Below are 22,399 nucleotides of genomic sequence, written 5' to 3' on the forward strand. Positions count from 1 at the left end.
CTTTAGCAAATCGCAGCTGCTAATGCGTTGCGTTAACTGTGATTCTTTCAGTTCGTGAGGAACCCATGTATCGAGTTTTTGAACATAGCCAAGTTGTTTTAAGTGATTTTCAATGCATGTATGTGATACATGAAGCTCTGCAATCTCACGTGTTGTACTGTGACAGTCTGAATTGATTATTGCTTTGATTAGGGCGTCATCAACTTCAACTGGACGACCAGAGCGTTTTTCATCTTTGAGTGAAAAATTACCAGAACGAAATTTGGCAAACCAATTTTGACACTGCCGTTCTTTTAAGGCTTCGTCACCATAAACAGCACATAACTTTTTATGAGCTTGCGATGCGTTTTCCCTTTGCGGAAATAAAAAAGCAAAATATGACGAAAATGTTCCTTTTGATTTTCCATTTTTCAACGAACGCCAAACGAAAACTACAAAACAGATCAAAAAACTTTTTTTACTGATTAACAGCTGAATAGCCAACTATCAAATAACAAAATGTGTTTTACATTTGTACTACGTCTGCAAACCTAAAAATTCAACTGAAGCATATATGTGTGGAACCCGCAATTACTTAGCTGCCGACCCAATATATAGGGAGGTACATTGTTATTAACTTAATTAGGGTACGTGGCATTTTGTGGAAGAGCCACACTCAATGGGCCAAAGAGCCGCATGTGGCTAATGAGCCGCGGTTTGCCGACCACTGGTTTAGATCAAATCTCTATATCTGTTTCCTCGTTTCTGAGTTAGTAATTGCCAGATAGCATATAATCTAAAAAAAATGAATTCTACTTGTATAAATAAATTTTTCTGTTTTTATATAAGTGTCTTTCTGGTGTGAATATTTCTTCTTTTTGAGTTAAATCATTGACTATATATCTTGTGAATTTTGTAAATTCCCTGGCAGAACAAACCTGAATTACTGAACAGAAGTCCATCCTCACTTTTGAAAAACTAGTTTGGAATGTAAATCTTATTGACAGCAGGGGAGATGACATCCTTGTCTTAAGAAATTAAGGCAATCGGTTGTGTTTTAATAACACTGTGGTTGATATTATGCTTGACAGAACTGAGGCCCCATTTTAGCCTTGCCTCTGAGAGTGATACAGCAGATCAGGAAGACTTGGATGCAGAAGATGACCATGAGGAGCAGCCTCCGAATCGAATTGTCCGAAGACCTCATGCCATCCTTGAAGATGCTGTGGCTACCTCAGGGGTGAGCACGCTCAGTTCTACTGTATCCCACAATTCCCAGAACGCTCACCGGTCACTGAATGTACAGCTTGGAAGAATGAAAATAGAAACTAATAGGTAAGTCCTATTCTGACACGGGTAGGTTTCTTTTTTTTTCTGACTTTAAGTGCATGTGTTTTGGGTCTACTTTACAGTTAGGCCCCCAGAAAATACAAAATATGATTCCTTTATCCCATCCATGTAACCTTGATTTAAAGCCTTTGTGTGTGTGTGTGTGTGAGAGAGAGAGAGATTTATTTTAGTCTCTTTAGTCAAATACATTTTCTGTTTCTACCAATTCAAGCCCCCAGCACCTTTTCCTTAACCACTGCTTTGTCACCCACTGCACTGAGGCTTTTGGAGTTTCTTTGGTGTAACCTCATGGACTGCCTTGGACACACAGATAGCTGAAAGACAGACAGAAAGCCCGTGTTCTTCCAAGCCCAGGACTTGGAATATCAAGTTCTTTCAGGAGAGGAAGGTCTCTGTTCTTGAGGAGATAAAACTAATGGTACAAAGCTTTGCATTTTAGAACCTTAAAAGGATGATCAATTGACTACATGTGTGATTCTGTTTTATTTTTAATATGGTGTGTCATATCTGGAGTTTAATTTTTCTTCGGAGTTTGATAACATAGAACCTACATGATCAGGTTATTAAATGAACAGTAAACATTTCCTGTTCCTTACAGATGTTGGCACAGTTCAAGGTCTGACTTTTGATGATTTATAGCTTCCTGTGCTGGCTACAGTTGGCATGTGGGCAACTGGGATTACAGTGAAGAAGAAAAAAATTTTTTTGTTTTTAGCAAATCAATAGAAGTTGTTCAAATATTTAGAAACCTTAGTTGAAAATTTTAATTGTTCACCAGGGAAATAAAACATGTATTTCTGCTCATAAGTTTACGTTTCTAAGGTTAAGCAAGTTTAATACAAGTAGTACAAAACTCATCCTATATTTAGAAACATGAATTGCAGTTGCATTATGTAGTAACTTCACACATATCTTCTGTGATGTGCATATAGAAATCCTCCTGAATAAAGAGACAGTGGCTTTCAGACTGCCATACCCAATCTTGTCCTTTGAGGTTTTCCCCAGCTCTTTACTTGCCATCTCTACTACTTAATAGAAAAGAGTTTGAGTCTCTTTGACCTTTGACATGTCTGTCTAAATCATTGTGTAATAAATAACCCAATTAGGATACTCCATACGTTACAGTAGGTAGTAACTTCAGTCACTTCTCTTTATTGACTCTCTGTCCTCCGATCCTGAATGGAGTTGGGTTTTTCGACGCCTTACTGATCTCCAGAGGGGAAAGTTCACTCATTATTGTTTTGGTCCAGTCACCCATCCCACTCTGCCCTTGGCTTCCAGTCTGAATTCTACAGACAGTAAAGCTACTTTATTTACCAATGAGCTGGTATATTTGCTCCCTGGCCCTAAAACCTTCTGTCTACAGAACGGAGGCTTATGTCAATAGAACCTGCCTCTGCTAAATTAAATGTAGCCATTTCCTTCTCTCCTTCGCCCATCTGCGTTTCCTGTCTCACCACCCTGTCCCCGCCTTCTGTCCACCATGCTTGTGCCATCTGCAGTCCCCAAGGGCTGCTCTTTGCCAGCCGCCAAGATCAAGGCCTCACACCCATTTTCTGAGGGCATCAGCTAGCTGAAAGCTTGCTGCCCACACCTGCCCATCTCTGTTAAAAGGCTCGGCTTTGCCACATTTCTTTATTGCATTAAGAGGAATTGTATTTTTCACAAAAGCCCACACAATTATGCTTTTTCTCTACATATTTACACTTAAATCGGTGAAACCTACAGGATTATCAGCCTCCTTTATCTTTTTCTAGGAATATCTCCCACAGCTTCTCCATCACCCCCAGAAGTGAGCTGAGGCCCAACATTCACTTCACATGATTTAAGAGAGGGCGGCTGCTGTGCACAAGTCTTAAGCAAGGGCAGTAAGGGACTGGCCACTCCTATACTGGCCCTTTGTTCTTCAGTTGAATATTACCTGATATATTAGGGTACATTTATTGCAAAACAAGCTCAGAAAAAAGGGTCAGTGTGTTTTAAGGAAAGGTTGTAGCCCTCATGTTAGAAACCTTATATTTAGGACAACAATTTTCAACCTTTTTCATCTCGTGGGCACACAAACTACTGAAATTCTGCGGCACACCAAAAAATAGGTATCATTTTGAATCATTCACACCAGACAACTGTTGTTGTGTTGGCTGTTGTTACTTAATTTGACAATTTAAGGGAAAACAGGTTAGTGCCCCTGACTAAAATAGTCAGGTATCCACACCAAAAAATAGGTATCATTTTTGAATCATTCACACCAGACAGCTGTTGTTGTGTTGGCTGTTGTTACTTAATTTGACAATCTAAGGGAAAACAGGTTAGTGCCCCTGACTAAAATAGTCAGGTATCCACACCAAAAAATAGGTATCATTTTGAATCATTCACACCAGACAGCTGTTGTTGTGTTGGCTGTTGTTACTTAATTTGACAATCTAAGGGAAAACAGGTTAGTGCCCCTGACTAAAATAGTCAGGTATCGAATGTGTTAACATTTTTCACAGCTCGCCAGCTGAGTCACTGAGTTAGGATAATTACCGATGAAAGTAAATCAGGTTTCTCCAACTCTGGATTATTAGATCAATAATACTAAATGAGAAAAGTAACAAAATAGCTTTAGAATTTATGTTTTAGGGTAACATAAAAACATTCAGACCTGAAAAGAATTTGTGTGAGTTTATTTGAGCCAAACTGTCGACAATTGCTTGGGAAATAGAATCTCTCAGCGTATTGGGATAATGCTACAGAGTATGGCAGTTTTTCATCTACTTTTATACATTGCAATAAAAGAAGATATAGATGGGTTACATGAAACCTATTAGTGATAGATTAGAAAGGCGGGAGAAAGCAAAGCAGGGGGCGGTCCTCAGGACCTCTGAGATTGGATAAAAAGTAAAATGATAGATATATACTTAGGTGGGTGCAGGATAGTGAAAAGTCAACAATTAATATGATAACAATAACAAAGAAGGGATTTATGGCTCCGGTCTTGGTGCCAAGGGCATTTGGTTGTGGCCTGAGGGGTTTGGAAAAAAGGGAAGTTCAAGTTACTTAGATGTTTCAAGGGTATGTTATCATCTGTGCAAAAAGACCGATAGGCTCAGTTAAGGTGAAGGCTGACCTTGTCAGGGAAGATACTGGCCTAGGAGGTGACTACCCTCCATAACTGCTTTTAGTTAAAGTTTAATTTCAGACCATCCTTTGTGGTTACTTTAGGTCTCTGAGTTTGCAAGACTGCCATGCAGGCCTCCCCTGAGCTTGTCAGGTTAGCAAGTGGCCCCTTTCGTCCACATTTACTTACATTTAAACATTTGCTTACATAAGATGTCCTGACAGTAATTCATTTCACACAGAGAGGTGGGACAGTAATGAAGTTACTTCAAATCTAACTCAGGAGGAACTGAATGGTTATCTAATTTTCCTATTCTACAATTCTGAAATTACCTGTCCCCACCCATTCCAGTTAAGAAGTTCACAGATCCTTGCCAAACTTCTGGAACGGAGGTAGCAAATGCCTTGGTTTCTAAGGACTTTCCTACTAATGGTATGGAAGACAAAGTAAAAATAAAACTGATGGACTGGATATAGCTGAAAATAAATAATTTTGAGAGATGGATTTGGGACAAATAAGGTGGCCTATCAATATGTTGCTTCCAATATTAGGTTCTGGTTTTAAAGATAAAAAGGACCTAACATGTTCTGATTTTAAAGATAAAAAGGAGCCGAAACCGGTTTGGCCCAGTGGACAGAGCATCGATCTGCAGACTAAAGGGTTCCAGGTTCGATTCCGGTCAAGGGCTTGTACATTGGTTGCGGGCACATCCCCAGTAGGAGGTGTGCAGGAGGCAGCTGGTCGATGTTTCTCTCTCATTGATGTTTCTGACTCTCTATCCCTCTCTCTTCCTCTCTGTAAAAAATCAATAAAATATATTTTTTTAAAAATAAAGATAAAGATAAAAAGGAAATAATAGAGTCTAGATCAGTGTTTTTCAACCTTTTTTGGGCAAAGGCACACTTGTTTCATGAAAAAAATCACGAGGCACACCACCATTAGAAAATGTTAAAAAATTTAACTCTGTGCCTATATTGACTATATATAAAGTAATTCTCTTGAATAGGAATCAAATAAACACAAAGAAAGTATTTTATAATTACTTTATTATGAAATATTAAGTAAACAAAATAGTGAAAAATTATAAAATTCTTGTCTTGTCTGCACCTACGGCACACCAGGCAACATCTCGCGGCACACTAGTGTGCCGCGGAACAGCGGTTGAAAAACGCTGGTCTAGATAACCATCGGTTAGATTCTAGAAAGTTTCACTGTGCTCTTTGAGGAAACAATAAGAATATACCATCACTATTCCATACAATTAGATGAGCAAGGAAGACAAAAATATAGCCAAGTTAAAAATTCATATTGAGCTTACTATCCATTTCTCCGAATATCATTCCTGTCAGAGTAGATAAAAACCTCCCTTCACCCTTCTCTCCCTCCACTTTCAGCTCTTAATTCCGACTAATGGTTCACAGCTTACTGTAAATAACCTGCCTTCCTCAAATACCTTCTCTGGTTGCCCCATTTGTTTTCCTTTTATTTTGCCTCCCCTGTCTACTCTACAAGGTTCCCTTCTCCTACCCAAGGGCCACAGTCCTCTGTGTCCTGTTGGGAGTGGAGGAGGGGGAACCTGAGGGTCAAGAAAGAACCCCTCTGAGCCCTGGGAGGGCTCTTTTCCAGGGCCTGAGACTGCAGCAGGCAACAGAATCGCCATTATTAAAGGCCAAGCATTTTAGCTACGTGGTCTCAATGCTCACAGTAATTCTAACAGGAAAATTTCCTTTTACCTTTTAACGTGTGACAAAACTGAAGCCCAGCAGGGTGAAGTGATTTGTCCCAGTTTGCACAGGAAGTACAGGCTGAGCCTGGACGTTCCCAGAGCCCTTACTCAGTTGCCCTGGGTGCTGCCTTTCGGAACATGAGAGCTGATGCAGAAACGGAAGAAGCTGGTCCTGAGTTAAATCTACCAATGCCAAAAATGAAGTGCAGTTTTCTAAGGGCTGTAGTGTATGCAACAATCTATCCTGATAATATTATGGATAGATTATAATTCCTAGTCTAAATTACTCAAAGATAGTTTTCTAAAAAAAAAAAAAAAAAATCAGAACATCTATCTTCATCACATGGAACGTTTTGACAGAGAACAGTGTTAGAAAAGGCAAGTAGGTTACCAGTTGGCTCTCGGTTGCATGGTTGCATGGTGAACCTTCCATGGGTAAGGGAAAGGATACCTTAGTTTCTCCTTGTTTCTTTGGAAAATGCATTCGATGCCAACTAGGAACTGAAAGTGCCAGGAACACAGCTATCCTTTTACTCACTTCGCCACTGCTTTAGAAGGGAGAGGAATAATGTAACAGCCACAGTGATCAGTAACATTTATTGAATCATGTGCCAGATACTATAGGTGACCTCACCTATAGTTACTTCTCAAATATACATAGTTTTTAAAAATGACTACCTTTCTCCTTTGCACTGATTATTGTATTACCCATCTTGACTAACATTTTTTGATAAAGGGCCATATATGTAAAATATGGGTCTGTTAAACTAAACATATATAGAATATAATTTTTTTTTTTTTTTGCCATTTATGGGCATAAAAGAAAAAATAGAACATCGCTGAAGATTTGGTGGACAGTTGGGGGTAGAGGTTTTGAATTCTGGTCTGGAGCTTTCCTGCTCAACTTCTAGAGCTTTGCTGCTCAACATGGAATCTGTGGACCCACAACAGGAGTACTGCCTGGGAGCTCCTTGGAAATGCAGAATCCCAGAGCTACTGGATCAGAATCTGCCTTTCAATGAAATGCCAGGGCTGTCTGCTCACTGCAGCTTGAGAAGCCCTCGAGTAGAAGGTCACTCTGGCTGCTCCAGCTTTATTACCTTGTCAATCACTGTAATTTTCTTCTGCAGATTACTGGAAGCATTGGTTCAGAAAGAGAAAGAATTACAAGCACTCCTTCATTATGCTATTGAAGAAAAGGACCAAGAAATTAAACACCTGAAGCTTAAGTCCCAGCCAATCGGTGAATAAGAAAATTTTAAAGTAAAACCGTTCAGCCAGGCTGCCACAGAAAACAAAGCCAACAGGCGGTTTCATTTCATGGTTTAGTCAGCGTCTGTTACGTGTACCGCAACTACGAAGAGATTGCTTTTAATTCTTAATTATAGCAGATTATCATTTCTTATAAGTGCAGTAAAATAAGATGATTCATAGCCATCTTTTCCTGAAATTATAAGTTTTTGAGTAAATAGGGCTCTCCACTTTTTTTCTTTATTCTTTTTAAAGATTTCATAATGAGATGACTAGAAGAAAATAATACTGTTTTTGTCATTTTTGCATTTGTATTTTGTGCATTCTCGCTTTTTTTCATATTGTTGCAAATAGTGGGAAAAGATTATTATAATTATTTGGTTAATTGCACTCATCTTAGATGCATGAAAAATAGTACAATTTGGTACACCAAATTTATTCTAAGAAACCATAAAATGGTTAAGAAAGGTAAAGGTGGGATTATCATTACATTCTTGCTTCTGACTCTCCGTTTCTTAGTAGATTAAATACTCTTTAAGCATTTTATTTATAGTTCGTACTGCCAATCTTAATTGTTTCTATTAATTATTTAGAGCAAAATCTTTTAAAGTATTAATGATCTCTCTTAGGTGAAGCTAATAATGCTCCCCTTTCCCCCAATTCTCTCCTAGATATTCCTGGATCATCCGCACATCGCTCAACTCCTGGCAGAAATACTGAAGATTCTAAACTCACTGACTGGCTGAGAGAAAATGGAGCTGATGAAGACACTATAAGTCAGGTAGAGGAACCTGAGGAACAAGAATTATTTCACTTCATTTCATAATGTTAGGTGTCCACTATATGTTAGGCACAGGGGATACACTGGTGAGCAACTCAGACCCTGAGCTGCCCTCCTAAGGCTTACAGACTAGGATAGGCAGACAATTCTATATAATAAAAGGGTAATATGGAAATAGACCAAACGGCACAACAACCAAACAACCAATCAGAGCATAATATGCTAATGATACGCTAAGGCTGTTCAACCGCTTGCTATGACATGCATTGATCACCAGGGGGTCCGACTGGTAGGTTAGCTTGCTGCTGGGGTCCGGCTGGTCAGGACTGAGTGAGATGGGCCAGACATACCCTGGAGCCCTCCTGCCATCCACTCTTCCCCCAGCCTGATTGTGCACCGGTGGGGTCCTTCAGCCTGACCTGCACCCTCTCTCAATCCAGGACTCCTCAGGGGATGTCAGACAGCTGGTCTCAGCCCGATCGCACAGGGCACTCCCCTTGGAAGGGCACCAGACACAGGGCTCATGGCTGGTGAGCACTGCTGCAACAGTGTGAGCCTCTCCCAATCGGGATTGATTGGGCACCAGCCCCTGGCAGGCACAATGGGGCTGGGATGAGTGGGAGCAGCAGGTAGGAGCTGCAGGCAGCATTGGATTGTGGGTTTCGGCCCAATCCCTGCAAGCCATCCAGAGACCCCACCTGTGCACAAATTCATGCACTGGGCCTCTAGTAATCAAATAATTCCACAGATAAAAGTATAATGGTGCTCTGGTAAATTCTGTAAAAGAAAGATTATCAGATGTTATGAGACAGAGGGAGGGAGAGGTTGGGGAAGATGCTTTGAGAAGGAATAAACTGGACCATCTATATGTATGTACTATAGGCCCGGTGCACAAAATTTGTGCAGGGGGGGGGAAAGGGGATGTGTCCCTCAGTTCAGCCTGCATGCTTTCCAATCTGGGACCCCTTGAGGGATGTCCGACTGCCTGTTTAGGGCCTATTTGGGTAGTATCAGGCCTAAACAGGCAGTCAGACATCCCTTTCACAATCCAGGACTGCTGGCTCCCAACTGCTCACCTGCCTGCCTTCCTGATTGCCCCTAACCGCTTCTGCCTGCTAGCCTGATCACCCCCTAACCACTCCCATGCCAGCCTGATTGTTCCTAATTGCCCTCTCCTGAAGGCCTGTTTGCCCCTAACTGCCCTCTCCTACAGGCCTGGTCCTCCACAACTCCCCTTCTCTGCTGGTCTGGTCACCTAATTGCCCTCCCTTGCAGGCCTGGTCCCTCCCAACTGCCCTCCTTTGCTGGCCTTCTTGTGGTGTTCAGCTTGTGTCCACATGGAGGCAGCCATCTTGTGTGTTGGAGTGATGGACAGTTTGCATATTACTCTTTTATAAGATAGGATAGAGGCCTGGTACACAGGTGGGGGCTGGTTTGCCCTGAAGAGTATCCTGGATCAGGGTAGGGGTTCCCTTGGGGTGTGGGGCGGCCTGGGTGAGGGGCCTGTGGTGGTTTGCACGCCCCCCGGTAACCCAAGAGGAGGCCCTGGTATCTGGGATTTATTTACCTTCTATAATTGAAACTTTGTAGCCTTGAGCGGAGACTTGGGCCGGCCAGGGTGTGCAGGAAGCTTGGCTTCCTCCACCTCCAGGGAAACCCAAGCCTCCTGTTCGCTCTGTGGCCGCAGCCATTTTTGTTGGGATTTATTTATCTTCTATAATTGAAACTTTGTAGCCTTGGATGGAGTCCAGAGCCAGCCAGGGTATGTGGAAAGCTTGGCTTCTTCCATTGCTGGAGAAACCCAAGCCTCCTGCTCACTCCATGGTCACAGCCATCTTGGTTGGATTAATTTGCATTACTCGCTCCTGATTGGCTGGTGGGCATGGTTTGTGGGTGTAGCAAAAGTAGGGTCAATTTACATATACTCTTTGATTAGATAGGATTAGATGGGCAGACAAAAAGGGGAAATCATTCAAGTATGGAATATGCATACAATCATCTTTGTCAACTAGGACCCTTAAGGAATTTTACATTTTTGAATTGAAAATAATGAAAAGTGTAGAGATCACGATAGAACTAAAATAATTTTCACTTTTGTGTATTAATTTTTTAATTTTCTTGTGACATTAAACTCCACAGGGCAATGCCTCTTTATTGAAATGTAATAAAATAGATCTATTTAATGAATTTATATCAGGAACACTTCCTGAATAAGCCATATTATTATCTCTAATAACCTAACTCTTCTCTGCTCCTTATGGATTTTTTTAATCAGCCTGAATAGCATTTGTTTATGTTTAAGACTACATATGTGTATATACATATTCACACAATAAGAGGTTATATTTTTGTTATTTTATAGAAAGGGTCTCTTAATACATATTACATTGATTTCAGTTTTATATTTAAATCTTAAAAATAACTGAATAAAGATATCTTTTCTTTTGACTTGATAATTTATTAGACCACTAAAATGTAGGGTCTCCTTAGAAATCTGCATTTAACAACTTATGCTACATACATTTAAACAATTCACTTGCCTATGGAAAGTAATGCTTGCAATCAAGTTCTCCAAAATATCTCTCTTACTGGGACTCAAATCTCAATTAAGGAGTAGTAACTGATGATCCTCTAAACCACTGCCCCCGTTTTTTATTTATTTTCTATTTTTTCTTTTTTAAATATATTTTATTGATTTTTTACAGAGAGGAAGAGAGAGGGATAGTTAGAAACATCTATGAGAGAGAATCATCGATCAGCTGCTCTTGCACACCCCCCACTGGGTATGTGCCCACAACCAAGGTACATGCCTCTGACCAGAATCCACAGGCCTATGCTCTATCCACCGAGCCAAACTGGCTTCAGCTGCCCCCATTTTTTAGATTTAAAATTAAAAGCTCCAGTTTAAATTCAGGTCTCTGATTTTCTAATAAATATCTGAAGGTATCTTTTATGAGACATGAAAAGTAAGTTCAGAATTAAGTGTAAGCACTACTTTTTCTGGAACCCTTTTTATCTACTCGAGAAAAATAAAGCTGCCCAACAGCAAACCTCTTAAAGACGACCATTATCTTCTGAGCAGCCCATGTAATTAGACAGCCATTTAGAAATTCTGTTGCTTATACTCTTCCTGCATTTGTAAGTCATGGATGTATCTCTTTGTAATTATTCTGTCATAGAGAGGAATTTTCTACTAATAATTCCAGAAGGTTATGCTTTTAGTGGATTTGCTTTTAAATTCATGTTTAATTATTGCCAATGTTTACATTATGGAAGGCAGCTATGCTCACCACTATACCACCAACACGACGGTCAATGTTTACATTATGGATAGAGTTTGCTATTAAAGGTGTATAAAGCATCTAATTTTTATGCATGTATTACTTTATCCACAGTTTTTGGCTGAGGATTATTCACTGGTGGATGTTCTCTACTATGTTACACGTGATGACTTAAAATGCCTGAAACTAAGGTATCACTTTTCTTCCTATTCAGTTGTCATGATGGCAAGAGTCCTGGGCTCAGATCAGGAAGTCTGGGTCCCTGCAATCCTGGGCCCACCTCTCTGGTTCTCAGTTGCTCTGAGTAACTGAGTTGGTTGGACCACACTATTATTGAGAACCTTAGTAACCAGTATTTCCTATTAGTAAATGCAAATCAACTGGAAGAATATTTTTGATAATAATTCAGACGAAGACCAGTTATTCTTAAGCTGCCTTAAACAAATCCCCCAATTTTGTTCATGATCGTACCATACTTGGAAATATTAGGATGGGGTGCTGATTTGCCATCTAAATACCTGTTATAATCTGATACAGTTTCCTATAATAATTAATTTTTTTTTAATCTGGCCAATCATATGCATAATTTTCTCATACCAGCCCATCTTTGTCTACCAAAGACATTTCAGAAATGCTGAAAACCTTTTTGCTTTGGGACCTGGTAGATGGTGGGAGTGGAAAGGGAAGGCATGGAGGGATGGTGAGAAAATAGGTACAAAATGAACACATAATGGCTAATTAGACTTTGGGATCTTCATGTTCTGATCAGAGCAGTTTGAAAGCTGAGCAGTCACTTTTCTTTTACAAGGGCAATGTTGGAATGAAGTGTTCCCTTCCCCGTGTTCTTGTGTCTTTAAACAGGGGAGGGATGCTCTGCACACTGTGGAAGGCCATCACTGACTTTCGGGACCAGCAGAGAGACAAACAGACTTGACTGTCACTCCTTTGTTTCCAGCCTCCCTGGAGATCCTAGCAATTAACACAGAACTGGTCATGGAAGGAGGGAGAATCCCAGGGAGAGGAGAAAGAAGCTGCACTTTAAAGCCAGTATTTGTTTACTCGTGTTAAAAATAATAATAATAAGCAAAATACACTGAAATTTCCTAAATGCTTCTATTTCTATAATTCATAAGGACTTTTTGTAAGGACTCCCACTAGGATGTTTAGGGTTATTTTACTCTAAACATTTTCATGTAAATATTTTGAACTCAGCAGCTACTGACGAGACTTCAGCCAAATGTTTATTTCACACAAAATGGATGTAACATTTCATGTGATTGTGCATCACTGGAACAAAACCAAAATGTGACCACAACTTTTTAGGTTTATGTGTGTTTGTAATAAGCTCTGATAATCTGAGTAGAAATGCATAATTTCAATTGTTGCATAAAGTTTATGTTTTTTTTTTTAAAATATGCAGAATCTGAGCAATGGTTTATACTTATCTGTGTTAATTGTAATATTGATACATTTTGTAACTTAAGTTTCTGGCCTATAGTACATTGGTTTGAGTCATTTTTGTTACTACTGAACTGTACCAGTTGCACATGCCTGAATCATAGTAAAGTTAGCTTGTTCTAAAGCTATCCATTGTCTCATATTTACTTTAAAAAGTAAAAAGAAAAAAAGGACTATCAACATAATGTTTTGATAAACTCAAAATAATTCTCATTTTGTTTAGCCAAACTACTGGATTACATTTTTAGTTGTTTCTTCAGCTATAACATTAAATAGAATCTGTCTTTTATTCAAGTAATCGAAGAAAGCCTATATTCAAGTTTTTCCTCATGACCACAGACTGGTTAAGAAAGACTGAAAAGAAAAAAAAAAATAAAAGAAAGTTACTGTATTTTTCTCAAAGCCCTGAGTTATCTTGAATGACTATTGTGTATCTCAAGGGGCCTACAAACAGCATCTCAGTGGAGAGCACTGCCTTTTCTATCTCCTTAATTTCTCATATTGAGGGAAATACTTTATTTTAAGGTGAATATTATATTTCATAAGCTTGACTGTATTAAAAGGATGAAGTCTGAAGTTCATCTATGGATCAATGAGATAAACAAATTTTTTGAATACAGAGGAAACTGTTTAGTCTGCAAGACAAAAATAATACAGAGCTGTTCACTTAGCCCATATGTAAAAGTCTTTGATAAAACAGGAGTCATCTTCATTTCTTTTTCTTTTCTTTTGTGTGTGTTTTTCCTCCTGCAAAAAGCTTTGTTGTTTCATTTGGTTCAATGCATGGGAGAGGGCTCCGGGATGGTTAAAAGAATGACTAGTAGTTTCAGGGAGAGGCTCAGGTAAAAGCCAGACACCAGGAGAATGCAGAGGAGCCTCTCAAAGGCCTCTGGGTCCAGGCTCCTAAGTCATGCTTGGGGGTGAGCCAGCCTGGGGATGTCAGTCAGGGGTAGCCCATTTTCTTGATGAGTTTCACCTCCTCATCCATGAAGTGGTTCTCAAGGAAGTCACAGAGCTGAGAGTCTGCAGGCAGAACCCAGGGCCTGGTTCAGGCTTCTCTCCAAGGCCAGGGCAGCTCCCATGGCATCCTGAGTTTTGCCCATTCACCTTGGGGAGGCTTCAGCACATCCTGGAAGAGAATGTGGCCATCATGCTGGTTGAGATGCTCAGAGCCCTTGGCTTCTTCTCCACCAACTCGTGGAAGAAGTGGCCCCCGGCCTCGAGAGCCACATCGTTGGTGGAAACAGAAGCCCAGAGAGAGGCAGGTGTGGGGCCCACCGATGCACAGGTGGTAAAGTCAACGAGGGGGCGGGGCCAGGTGAGCAGCAGTTGACAGCAGCCTCCATTTCAGTGGAATAATTCTGACGAATTTGGGAGCTCATGGATGTTCGGCAATAAAGAGTTAAGGTAGAAAAAACAAAACAAAATAAAACAGTGTGTTGGCTGGTCTCCGAGGTGGTTCTGAAGGTGGTGACTGGATAAGATGCAGGAGAGTGATCAGAGGCCGTGGGCGTCCCTGGGTCTGTTCTGTCCAAACACTGTTGAAGCAAGAGACAGATCTGGGACTGCCAAGGGCTCTGCCGAGTCATCTTTATTTCTATGTGAAAATCCAGGTACAATATATTTTATTTTATTTTTATTTTTTAAACTTTATTTTTATTGTTGACATTATTATACATATCCCCATTTAGATATTCGATGATCCAGAAAGTTCTCACCAGTATTTTCTCATTTGATATTTGCAACAACATAGCTGCATCTTTGTTTATTTGTTTTACTTCCCAATCCTGAGGACAGGTAACCGCCCTGCCCCCTGGCACCTCGTGGGAAATTTTGAGGGAGATGAAGTGTAAATTAAGTGTCAAGTCACTTCATTCATACTGAAATACAGGTAACTTCTTTGTGAAGCCACAGTTCATCTGCCCGATAATTATGGTTTCAGTACTTTGTTTAGATGGTAAATAGGATCAAGCTACCCATGTTCAACCAACTATTTTATTTTTTTCATCCTCACCCCAGGAGTGAGGATATTTTTAAAAATATATTTTTATTGATTTCAGAGAGGAAGGGAGAGGGAAGGAGAGATAGAAACATAAATAATGAGAGAGAATCATTAATTGGCTGCCTCCTGCATGCCCCACACTGGGAATCGAGCCTGCAACCCGAGCATATGCCCTGACCTGGGAACCAAACCGTGACTTCCTGGTTCATAGGTTGACACTCAACCACTGAGCCATGCCAACCAGACTCAACCAACTCTTTAATGATAGTCTTCTGTGGGGCCCTCACTGTAACCAATCTTCGTGATCAGATGTTCCTCTGTCCCTACATGGTTCATAATACATTCCCAGACGTCATTTTGGGTCTTAGTCACAAAAGAAGGCAGTTCCATTATGGCTCAAGTTTCATGAAAGTTTTCACTTGAAAGGCCTTTGGCATCAATCTATGCCAGATCGTACACCCAGCTTCACATTAAAGTGACCTGGGTGCTTTTTAAAAATATTGATGCCACCACCTTAGAGAAACGTTTTATTGGCCTGGGTGGGGCCCAGAGATCCTTTTTAAAAGCTCTATATTCAGGCCCCACCTCCTTGTTCAAAGTGGTACCCAGAGACAGAAATGGAAAGCCCCTTCCCATAGTGATGATGGTAAGATGGTTACCGTTCATTGTTCATTCAGTGTAGCAAGATTCTAAGCACATAAGCCTGGAGCAAAACTACCACTTGCCTTTTCACCTAGGGCCCATTAAGTCTGTTTCCTCATCTGAAATGGGAAAAACAGCCTACCTTCCTCATGGGGTTGTAAGATTTAAATAAAACAATGCAGGTGAGGTGCTTACTGCAATGCTTAGCAGATACTCAGCTCTTGCCTACTGTTGTTATCTATTATCATTCATTCAAAACAGTCATTAAAAACTCACTGAGTGAGTATATTATGGTACACAAACAACACTGTTCTCACCCGGATGTTCACTGTCAGTGGTGAAATCAAGACAAGCAGAAACTATAGTACATGCAGTAAGTGCTGTGGTGATCGGACTGCTGGAGGGGATCAAGGAAAGCTTCCTGGAGAAGTGAAGGCCCAGAGCAGAGCCTGGAAAGGCGGTTGGTGACAGCGTAGTTACACACCTGGGCGGAGCACAGTCTTATAAGAAACAAAACCGGAATTTGCCAAGGAAAGTAGTTCCAGTGTTTCTTTTTGAGCACATTTTGATCTCTTTCTCCAAGTCCTATCATTGCATATTTTGTTTCATTTATTCTTAAACCATTACAAAAAACAAAACAAAACAGAAAAAACTCTTGGCAATGAGGAATTGTTGCTAACCCACTGAAATGCCTGCTGTGTGCGAGGCACTGTAGCAGCAGGAGAGATATACATGATACCCATTAAATTTAGAATACAAGCAACACATTATGTCACCAAGAACATCAGCTATTTGTAAAAATATCATTGATAGCTCCAGACTTTATAGACACCCTAGAGAGAGAGAGAGAGAGAAGACAAAATCCCTGCCACCAGTAATTCCTATCAGATTGAGGAGACAAATTTGCAATAACAACTCACACCTCGTCTATGTTAAAGGCTAGATGAGAGGTAAGGCCAGAAGCCCCTGGAGAGGTTCAGAGGACAAGCTTGCTGGGAGCCTGGGCAGGTGGAACGGGCTTCATTGAGGAAGCAGACCTCACCCTGGGCCTTAGAAGGAAAAGAGTTATTAAGTCAGAACCAGGGAAGTCAATCAGGGCACAGCACCAAGAACAAAGGCAGAAAGCAGGGATTTGCAAAGTGTTCTGGAGAAAGTGAACAATTTTTTATTACATTACCCCCCACACTCTAGAATTGACTCATTTAACTCACATTTGGCTGGAAATATGAATTATAGAGATGAAAGGTGGAAAATGAGATAGGCACAGTGTGATTGGAGCTGGTCAGGGAGGAAAGTGGAGTGCATTTAATTATGTAGAAACGGGGGATCTATTAAGGAGCATGTATAAAGCAGTAGTGTGTGAGATTAATCTGGTGAAATTGTTTTGGGTAAATTAGAGGAAACAGAAATTGGACAGAACAGCTCAGAGAGTGTTACAGATCTGAAGGAGGGTCTAGTAGGAGTTAGAGCAATGGGAATTGAGAGGGTGAGATTAAAATATATTGACAAGATTTAGGAACTATGATTTGAGCATCGACAATGGGAGAAAAGGCTAGATGTCGAGTTTATGTAAGAGAAGGATTCAAACAGGCAATTTTGGAACGGGAGCTGGTTTGGACATGATGAATTAATGGCAGGATGATTCAATGATAGAAATGGCAGAGACCATTGAGAATGTATAGGTAGATGTCAGGACTGAGGTCAGGGGTATGTATTCTGGATCTAGGGGTCAAGCTGGATAGAGATAACATTAGGTGATAGCTGTGAGAGAGAAAGGTTGTGGCCTACAATTTTGGGAGGAGGATGGTGATGGGGTGGTTTGAGAAAGGGGAGGAATTTTAAGTAGAGAAGAAAAATGATTAACCGCAGAGAAGTTAGAAAAACCAGGCCAGTGGTGTAAGCCAAGAGGAAGATGATAGAGTGAAGAAAATCTAGGGAGATGACAGATTAAAGATTATTAAATTTGATTTCATGTCCTGGAAAGTTTCCCTAGACATGAAAGACTACAGTAGGTTAAACAAAGATAATAAGACAATAATGGCACCAGAGTCCACATACTTATTAGCTTTGGTGAACAAAATTATGACAATAGATTCGGGAGAGTTGGAAGTCCAGGGAAGGAATTTTTCAGAATCAATAGAGTCCTGAATTTGTTTGTTGAGGTAGAATCCCTGGATGGAGAGGGCTTTGGAAGTAGGGAGAAGAAAAGGATGAGGTTTCAAAGGAGGCAGGAGGGGAGCAGATGGCTTTATGAGTTCCAGCTTCTCTCCCTGGAAAGGGGAACTGCGGTTAATGGGAGAGATTTTGAGATGGAGGTGGGAGCTCAAGACAGATGGCTTCCGTGTTCTAAGTACAACACACAGTACAACGCGATGGTGTATGACATCTAACAGATGTCACCCATTCCTCCATTTTCATGTTCCAGTTCTCGTTACAGACGCCGCATTAAATTTGGAAGTTATACAGAGCCTAAGGGCAGGATTTTGGTGTGTTTCTGTGTAACTGGTGACAGATTAAAACAAATTAGCAAAAGAATGGGAGGAGGGAGACGCACACACCCAAAACCAAAACAGGACCGCAGAAAAATAAACACTAAATCTTAATTTGCAGTGGGGGTCAGAGAGAGTACTTGCAGTTTACTTAAGTAGGTAGTAAATCAGAAGGTTGAAAATCAATCACCTCCCTTCCCCAAGGTTCTTCCAGAGTTCAACTCTCTAAATTCAGCTAAGAGACTCTTTCTGATGTTCGCAGCATTTACACTCCGATGACTTAATGTAGTAAAAAAATAACCTTTGCTTGGGCCCAAGCTGAGGTTTAAAACTACCTTAACTTCCCCTCCCCCAAACCTGGTGCTTTATTTTTATTAGAAGTCTGACAAGAGTGATTTGAATGTGATCAGTTTGCCTAATCCACTGTAGAAGTGGCACTATGGGTAAATCCCTAAGTACACCGCGAGTACACCGCGGTGAAGTGTCTCTTAATCAAATCCTCTACTTAGCCAGTGAGCCAGTAAACCAAATACAAGCAGTCCAATCCCGGGCTCAGAGTGGCAGGTTTTTCATTAAAAGGACGGTGGGGATTGTCACTTAAGCAAGAAATCCAACACTTCTCAGGCACCCTTGGGCGTTCCGTAGATTCTGCTGAAGTCCTTGAGAAGGTTTTATGCTGCTGGGAGCTTGCTGGCTATGTTCATCCAACCCAGGCTGTGGGAGTGCATTTCTGTGTAGCTAGACGGAACGGGTCGCTGCTCAGTTTTGTTCCTTATGTTTCCATTTTTGCAGGACCTATTTTCCCCCTCAGCATTTTCTTGCTATCCTGTACTTGTCTTCTGTTGGAGCAGAAATTGGTATCTCCTCAAGCTAATAATCTGTTTCTTTAAAAAGAAAGAAAGAAACTGTTGCATGTTGCCTTTTTCCTGGACTTCCTGAGCAAGCTGGACGAAAGTCACAAGGTAGCTACTAATGGGAAACCAAGAATAAGAAAAGTCACATAACTGGACACAAGCTTCAGTAACTTGCATGCCCTGGGGCTCTCTCCAGACACACAGGCCTGGTGAAAAGATTGATCAGCAGCCATGGCGTCCTGAAAAGCAGATCCAGACCGCATCCCAGCGAAGTAATCCCGTTTGTGTACTTCGGCTCTCCACGTGGCATCGTCCTCTTTCTGCCCTGTCATCATGAACTTCAAAACGGACCTGTCTGCTTCAAAGTTCATAGTGGAACGGGGCGTCCCGAAGTCCTCGTCTCACCTGGGCTGATCTGCTTTTCTTCAGTCCCAGGTCCTAGAGTTTCAGGTCCTAGAGCCACTAAAAGTCGCCGACCCCACTCCAGGGGTGGGCTGCGGGGGGGCCAGGAGCTCGGGGACAGGTGAAGCTGTTCTTGCAGCCCAGACCCTGTGATCTCCCTGTGAGCAGCTGCCACGCCACACCTGCCCGCGAGGGGGCGCGCCGGGCCCCAGGCCTCCCCCGCTCGCCAGCGCTCGCACCTCCCTCCGCCGCCGCGCGCTCACCTGTCTGGACTGCGGGCCCGGAGGCGGGGGCGGGCGGGAGCGGAGCCGAGGAAGAGGGCGGAGCGGCTCTCGGACGCGTCATCCGAGCACCATGGCGGAGCTGGGAGCTGGCGGCGACGGCCCCCGGGGCGGCGATGGCGCTGCGCGGGGCGAAACAGGTGACTGCGCGGCCGGGGCGGGAGGGCGGGCGGGGGCCAGCGGGCGCGGCGGGGGCCAGCGCACAGGCCGGTGGGCACGTACCGGGCGCGGGGCGCGGGCGATCGGCTCTTCCCCCTGCGTGGGGCCGTGGCGGGGAACGGCCGCCCCGATCGATCTCTGCGTCCCGGGATCGGGATCGGAGCCTCCGCACGGGCCCTCCGCCCTCCGCCGCCGCCCGGAGGTGCCCGAGCGCCGTGCCCGGAGCCGCGGGCCTGGTCCCGGGGGCCCCGGGGCGCTTCCCCGCGACTTTCCCACAACAGGTGGAAGCGCGCCAGGGAGCGCGGGCGGGCGGGCGGGAGGAGGAAATGGAGAAACGGTGGCTGCTCCCCTCCCACCTGCCGAGTTGAATGGGGGAAATCGTACACCCCGAACCAAACAGCCAGCCGGAAAGTCCTCGGCCCGCTGCGACGGGCAGGCTCCTCCGTCCCTGGGCACCCCCTCCCTGCCGCGCTCCCCCCGAGCCCGGCTCGCACTCGGCTCCCCGGGGACAATGCTGGTGTGAAGGGCGCGGGGACATGCGGCGTGCTGTGCCCGATCCCCGCCCCGGTGTCTGTCCGCAGTTCCCACCCGCGTCCCACGAAGACTGGGGTCGCGGTGGTGGGGGGCGCAGGGGCTGGTGGCTGGGCGCGGGGACCAGAGAATGGGGCTCGATGTGCTCAGACTGGACTTGAAAGGATCCTCTGAGCTCCTGTTCCAAGTCCATACACCAGCCCTGGGTGAGAAGCGGGGATCGGCGCAGAGGGCTCCGTGTTGGGGACCGCCCCCAATCCTTACGCACCTCCCCCCGCAACCTGCACAGCACACTCGGGGACCCGCGCTCACATCTCCCCCGCACCCACATCTTCTTTGTGGGTGATTTTTGCGCTCCTGATCGGTTGTTTTGGAGGCACTGCCTTGCACACGCGCCCCCTCTTTCTTAGTCTCCTCTTCTTTTTTTTATTCTATTTATTCTTGGCCGGTCAACTCTGCTACCTTCCTACCCTGGAAATGGGGGCGGTGATGCAGATTCTTATTTTTTAAAAGAAATTCAGATTGCAATGCGTTTGCTGCTTTGCATACATACATAATCGGAAACAAGTGTTTCCCAAATGTAAGACTCACCCTCCCCACACACCCCACCAAAATGTGTTATTGATTTAGATGCCATGCTTCTTTTCATGTGAAAGGCCTAGAAAAGCTATCATAGTGTTTGCAACATATGTATCTGCTCTGATAGGGACACCGAAAGCCTAATACCTTAATCCCTCCTGCCTAAATACCCGCGGTTTAGTCAGACAAGGTGTCTTGAGCTTGTTTACTTTGAAGTCACGCTCTTTCCAGGAGGGTGGTTTGAAAGATTTGTAGATCATTGTTTTGGTTCGGGTGGGGAAAGGGTGGCTCAGTGGAGATGCTTTAGTAATTGCTTTACAGAACTTGATGAACTGGGTGCCCTGGGTAGACTCACCCAGGTGAGGGCAACCCGAGGGCAGCGTCTGTCCGCACCGTGAATGTGCATGGTGCTTCTGAAACAAAATTGTTCAGGTTAGTCAATACACACCAGTTTTGCTAAATAAACAACAAAATACGTTTTAGAATTTGTCCATGAGCAACTTGTTCATATATAAGTGAACTGCAAAGTAGCCTATTGAATGCCTGGGCAGGTTAACTAATGAACCAAGGTTTCTAACAATTAACATACAATTCAGCCATGTGGCTGTCAGTGAAATATTTTTTTTTTAAATGAAAATGGGAATTTAATTAGCTGCCATCTTCTTCACAGAAAACAGTTGTTTCATATCTTTGCCTAGACACTTCAAGTTCCAAGGGACAATTTTTACATGGCCTTTGGAATAATTGTACTTTATAATTTAACTAAAACCTATTTCTGGCCCACATCTTTCTATTGTGTGTTTTGTTTTTTTGTTTTTCCTAGCACTTGATCACTATTAATGTTTTTAGTGTTCAGAAGCACCTGTGTGAGCAGGGGCCAAAGAAAGAGGAAAAGAGAAAATTTATTTTTTAAAACCCAGATAGCAATATTTTGATGGAATAAGTGCAGATTGCCTGGATTTTAACAACGCAAGTTTTCTATATATTTAAAACATGTGACCTGTACACATAGGACTTATTCTTAGGGACATGTTTCACATACACATCCAAATGCTGCAAGTCTTTTTTCTTTCTTTTTTTCTTTCTTTTTTTTTTTTTTTAACAATCACAGGTTTGTGTATAGAGGTGGTTTTTTTTCCAGGAATGCAACATTTGTTGAGAGATCTATTTTATTCCTTTTTTAGATGTAGTGATTATCAAGTAGAGTCCATTCCTAAATGTCTTAGTTTTAGTGTCCCTGTGCAAAGACTGTGGTTTAACTTCAGAGCAATTTATATTAGAATCCCAGATAATTATTAAAATAACACCCACAATGTGTTCATAATTGCATACATATGTATGTGTGTATATCAAAGATGAGTTGAACATTAGTGGTATACTGCCTATAAAACAAGACATTTGTTAAGAATTTCAAAGGTATTATATAAATCTAACATTTTAAATACCATATATCCTTCAGCATATATTTATCTCCTCCTCAAAGGTAGTCAAATAACATGCCTTGTGGTGAACTGTTTCTTTTTCGAGTATGAAC

The 22,399-nt window shown here is 42.4% G+C and overlaps 2 protein-coding genes across 7 annotated transcripts in view; both read left to right on the forward strand.

The window, feature by feature from the left end:
- The window catches only part of MAP3K5 (mitogen-activated protein kinase kinase kinase 5), a 159,258-nt gene extending 146,208 nt beyond the window's left edge, over positions 1-13,050 (forward strand). For both annotated transcript variants that reach the window (XM_084890655.1, XM_084890656.1), the window contains 5 exons: positions 1,071-1,314; positions 7,286-7,398; positions 8,078-8,187; positions 11,583-11,659; positions 12,330-13,050. In XM_084890655.1, coding sequence (XP_084746781.1) covers positions 1,071-1,314; positions 7,286-7,398; positions 8,078-8,187; positions 11,583-11,659; positions 12,330-12,402 — 617 coding nt within the window. In that variant the 3' untranslated portion in view covers positions 12,403-13,050. The remainder of the gene's footprint in view (positions 1-1,070; positions 1,315-7,285; positions 7,399-8,077; positions 8,188-11,582; positions 11,660-12,329) is intronic.
- Positions 13,051-19,591: 6,541 nt separating this feature from the next.
- Positions 19,592-22,399, forward strand: part of MAP7 (microtubule associated protein 7) — a 140,077-nt gene continuing 137,269 nt past the window's right edge. For all 5 annotated transcript variants that reach the window (XM_084890675.1, XM_084890676.1, XM_084890677.1 and 2 more), the window contains exon 1: positions 19,592-19,736. In XM_084890675.1, coding sequence (XP_084746801.1) covers positions 19,670-19,736 — 67 coding nt within the window. In that variant the 5' untranslated portion in view covers positions 19,592-19,669. The remainder of the gene's footprint in view (positions 19,737-22,399) is intronic.

The sequence above is a fragment of the Pipistrellus hanaki genome (genome assembly GCF_964339955.1).
Source record: "Pipistrellus hanaki genome assembly, chromosome: 7".
Lineage (NCBI taxonomy): Eukaryota > Metazoa > Chordata > Mammalia > Chiroptera > Vespertilionidae > Pipistrellus > Pipistrellus hanaki.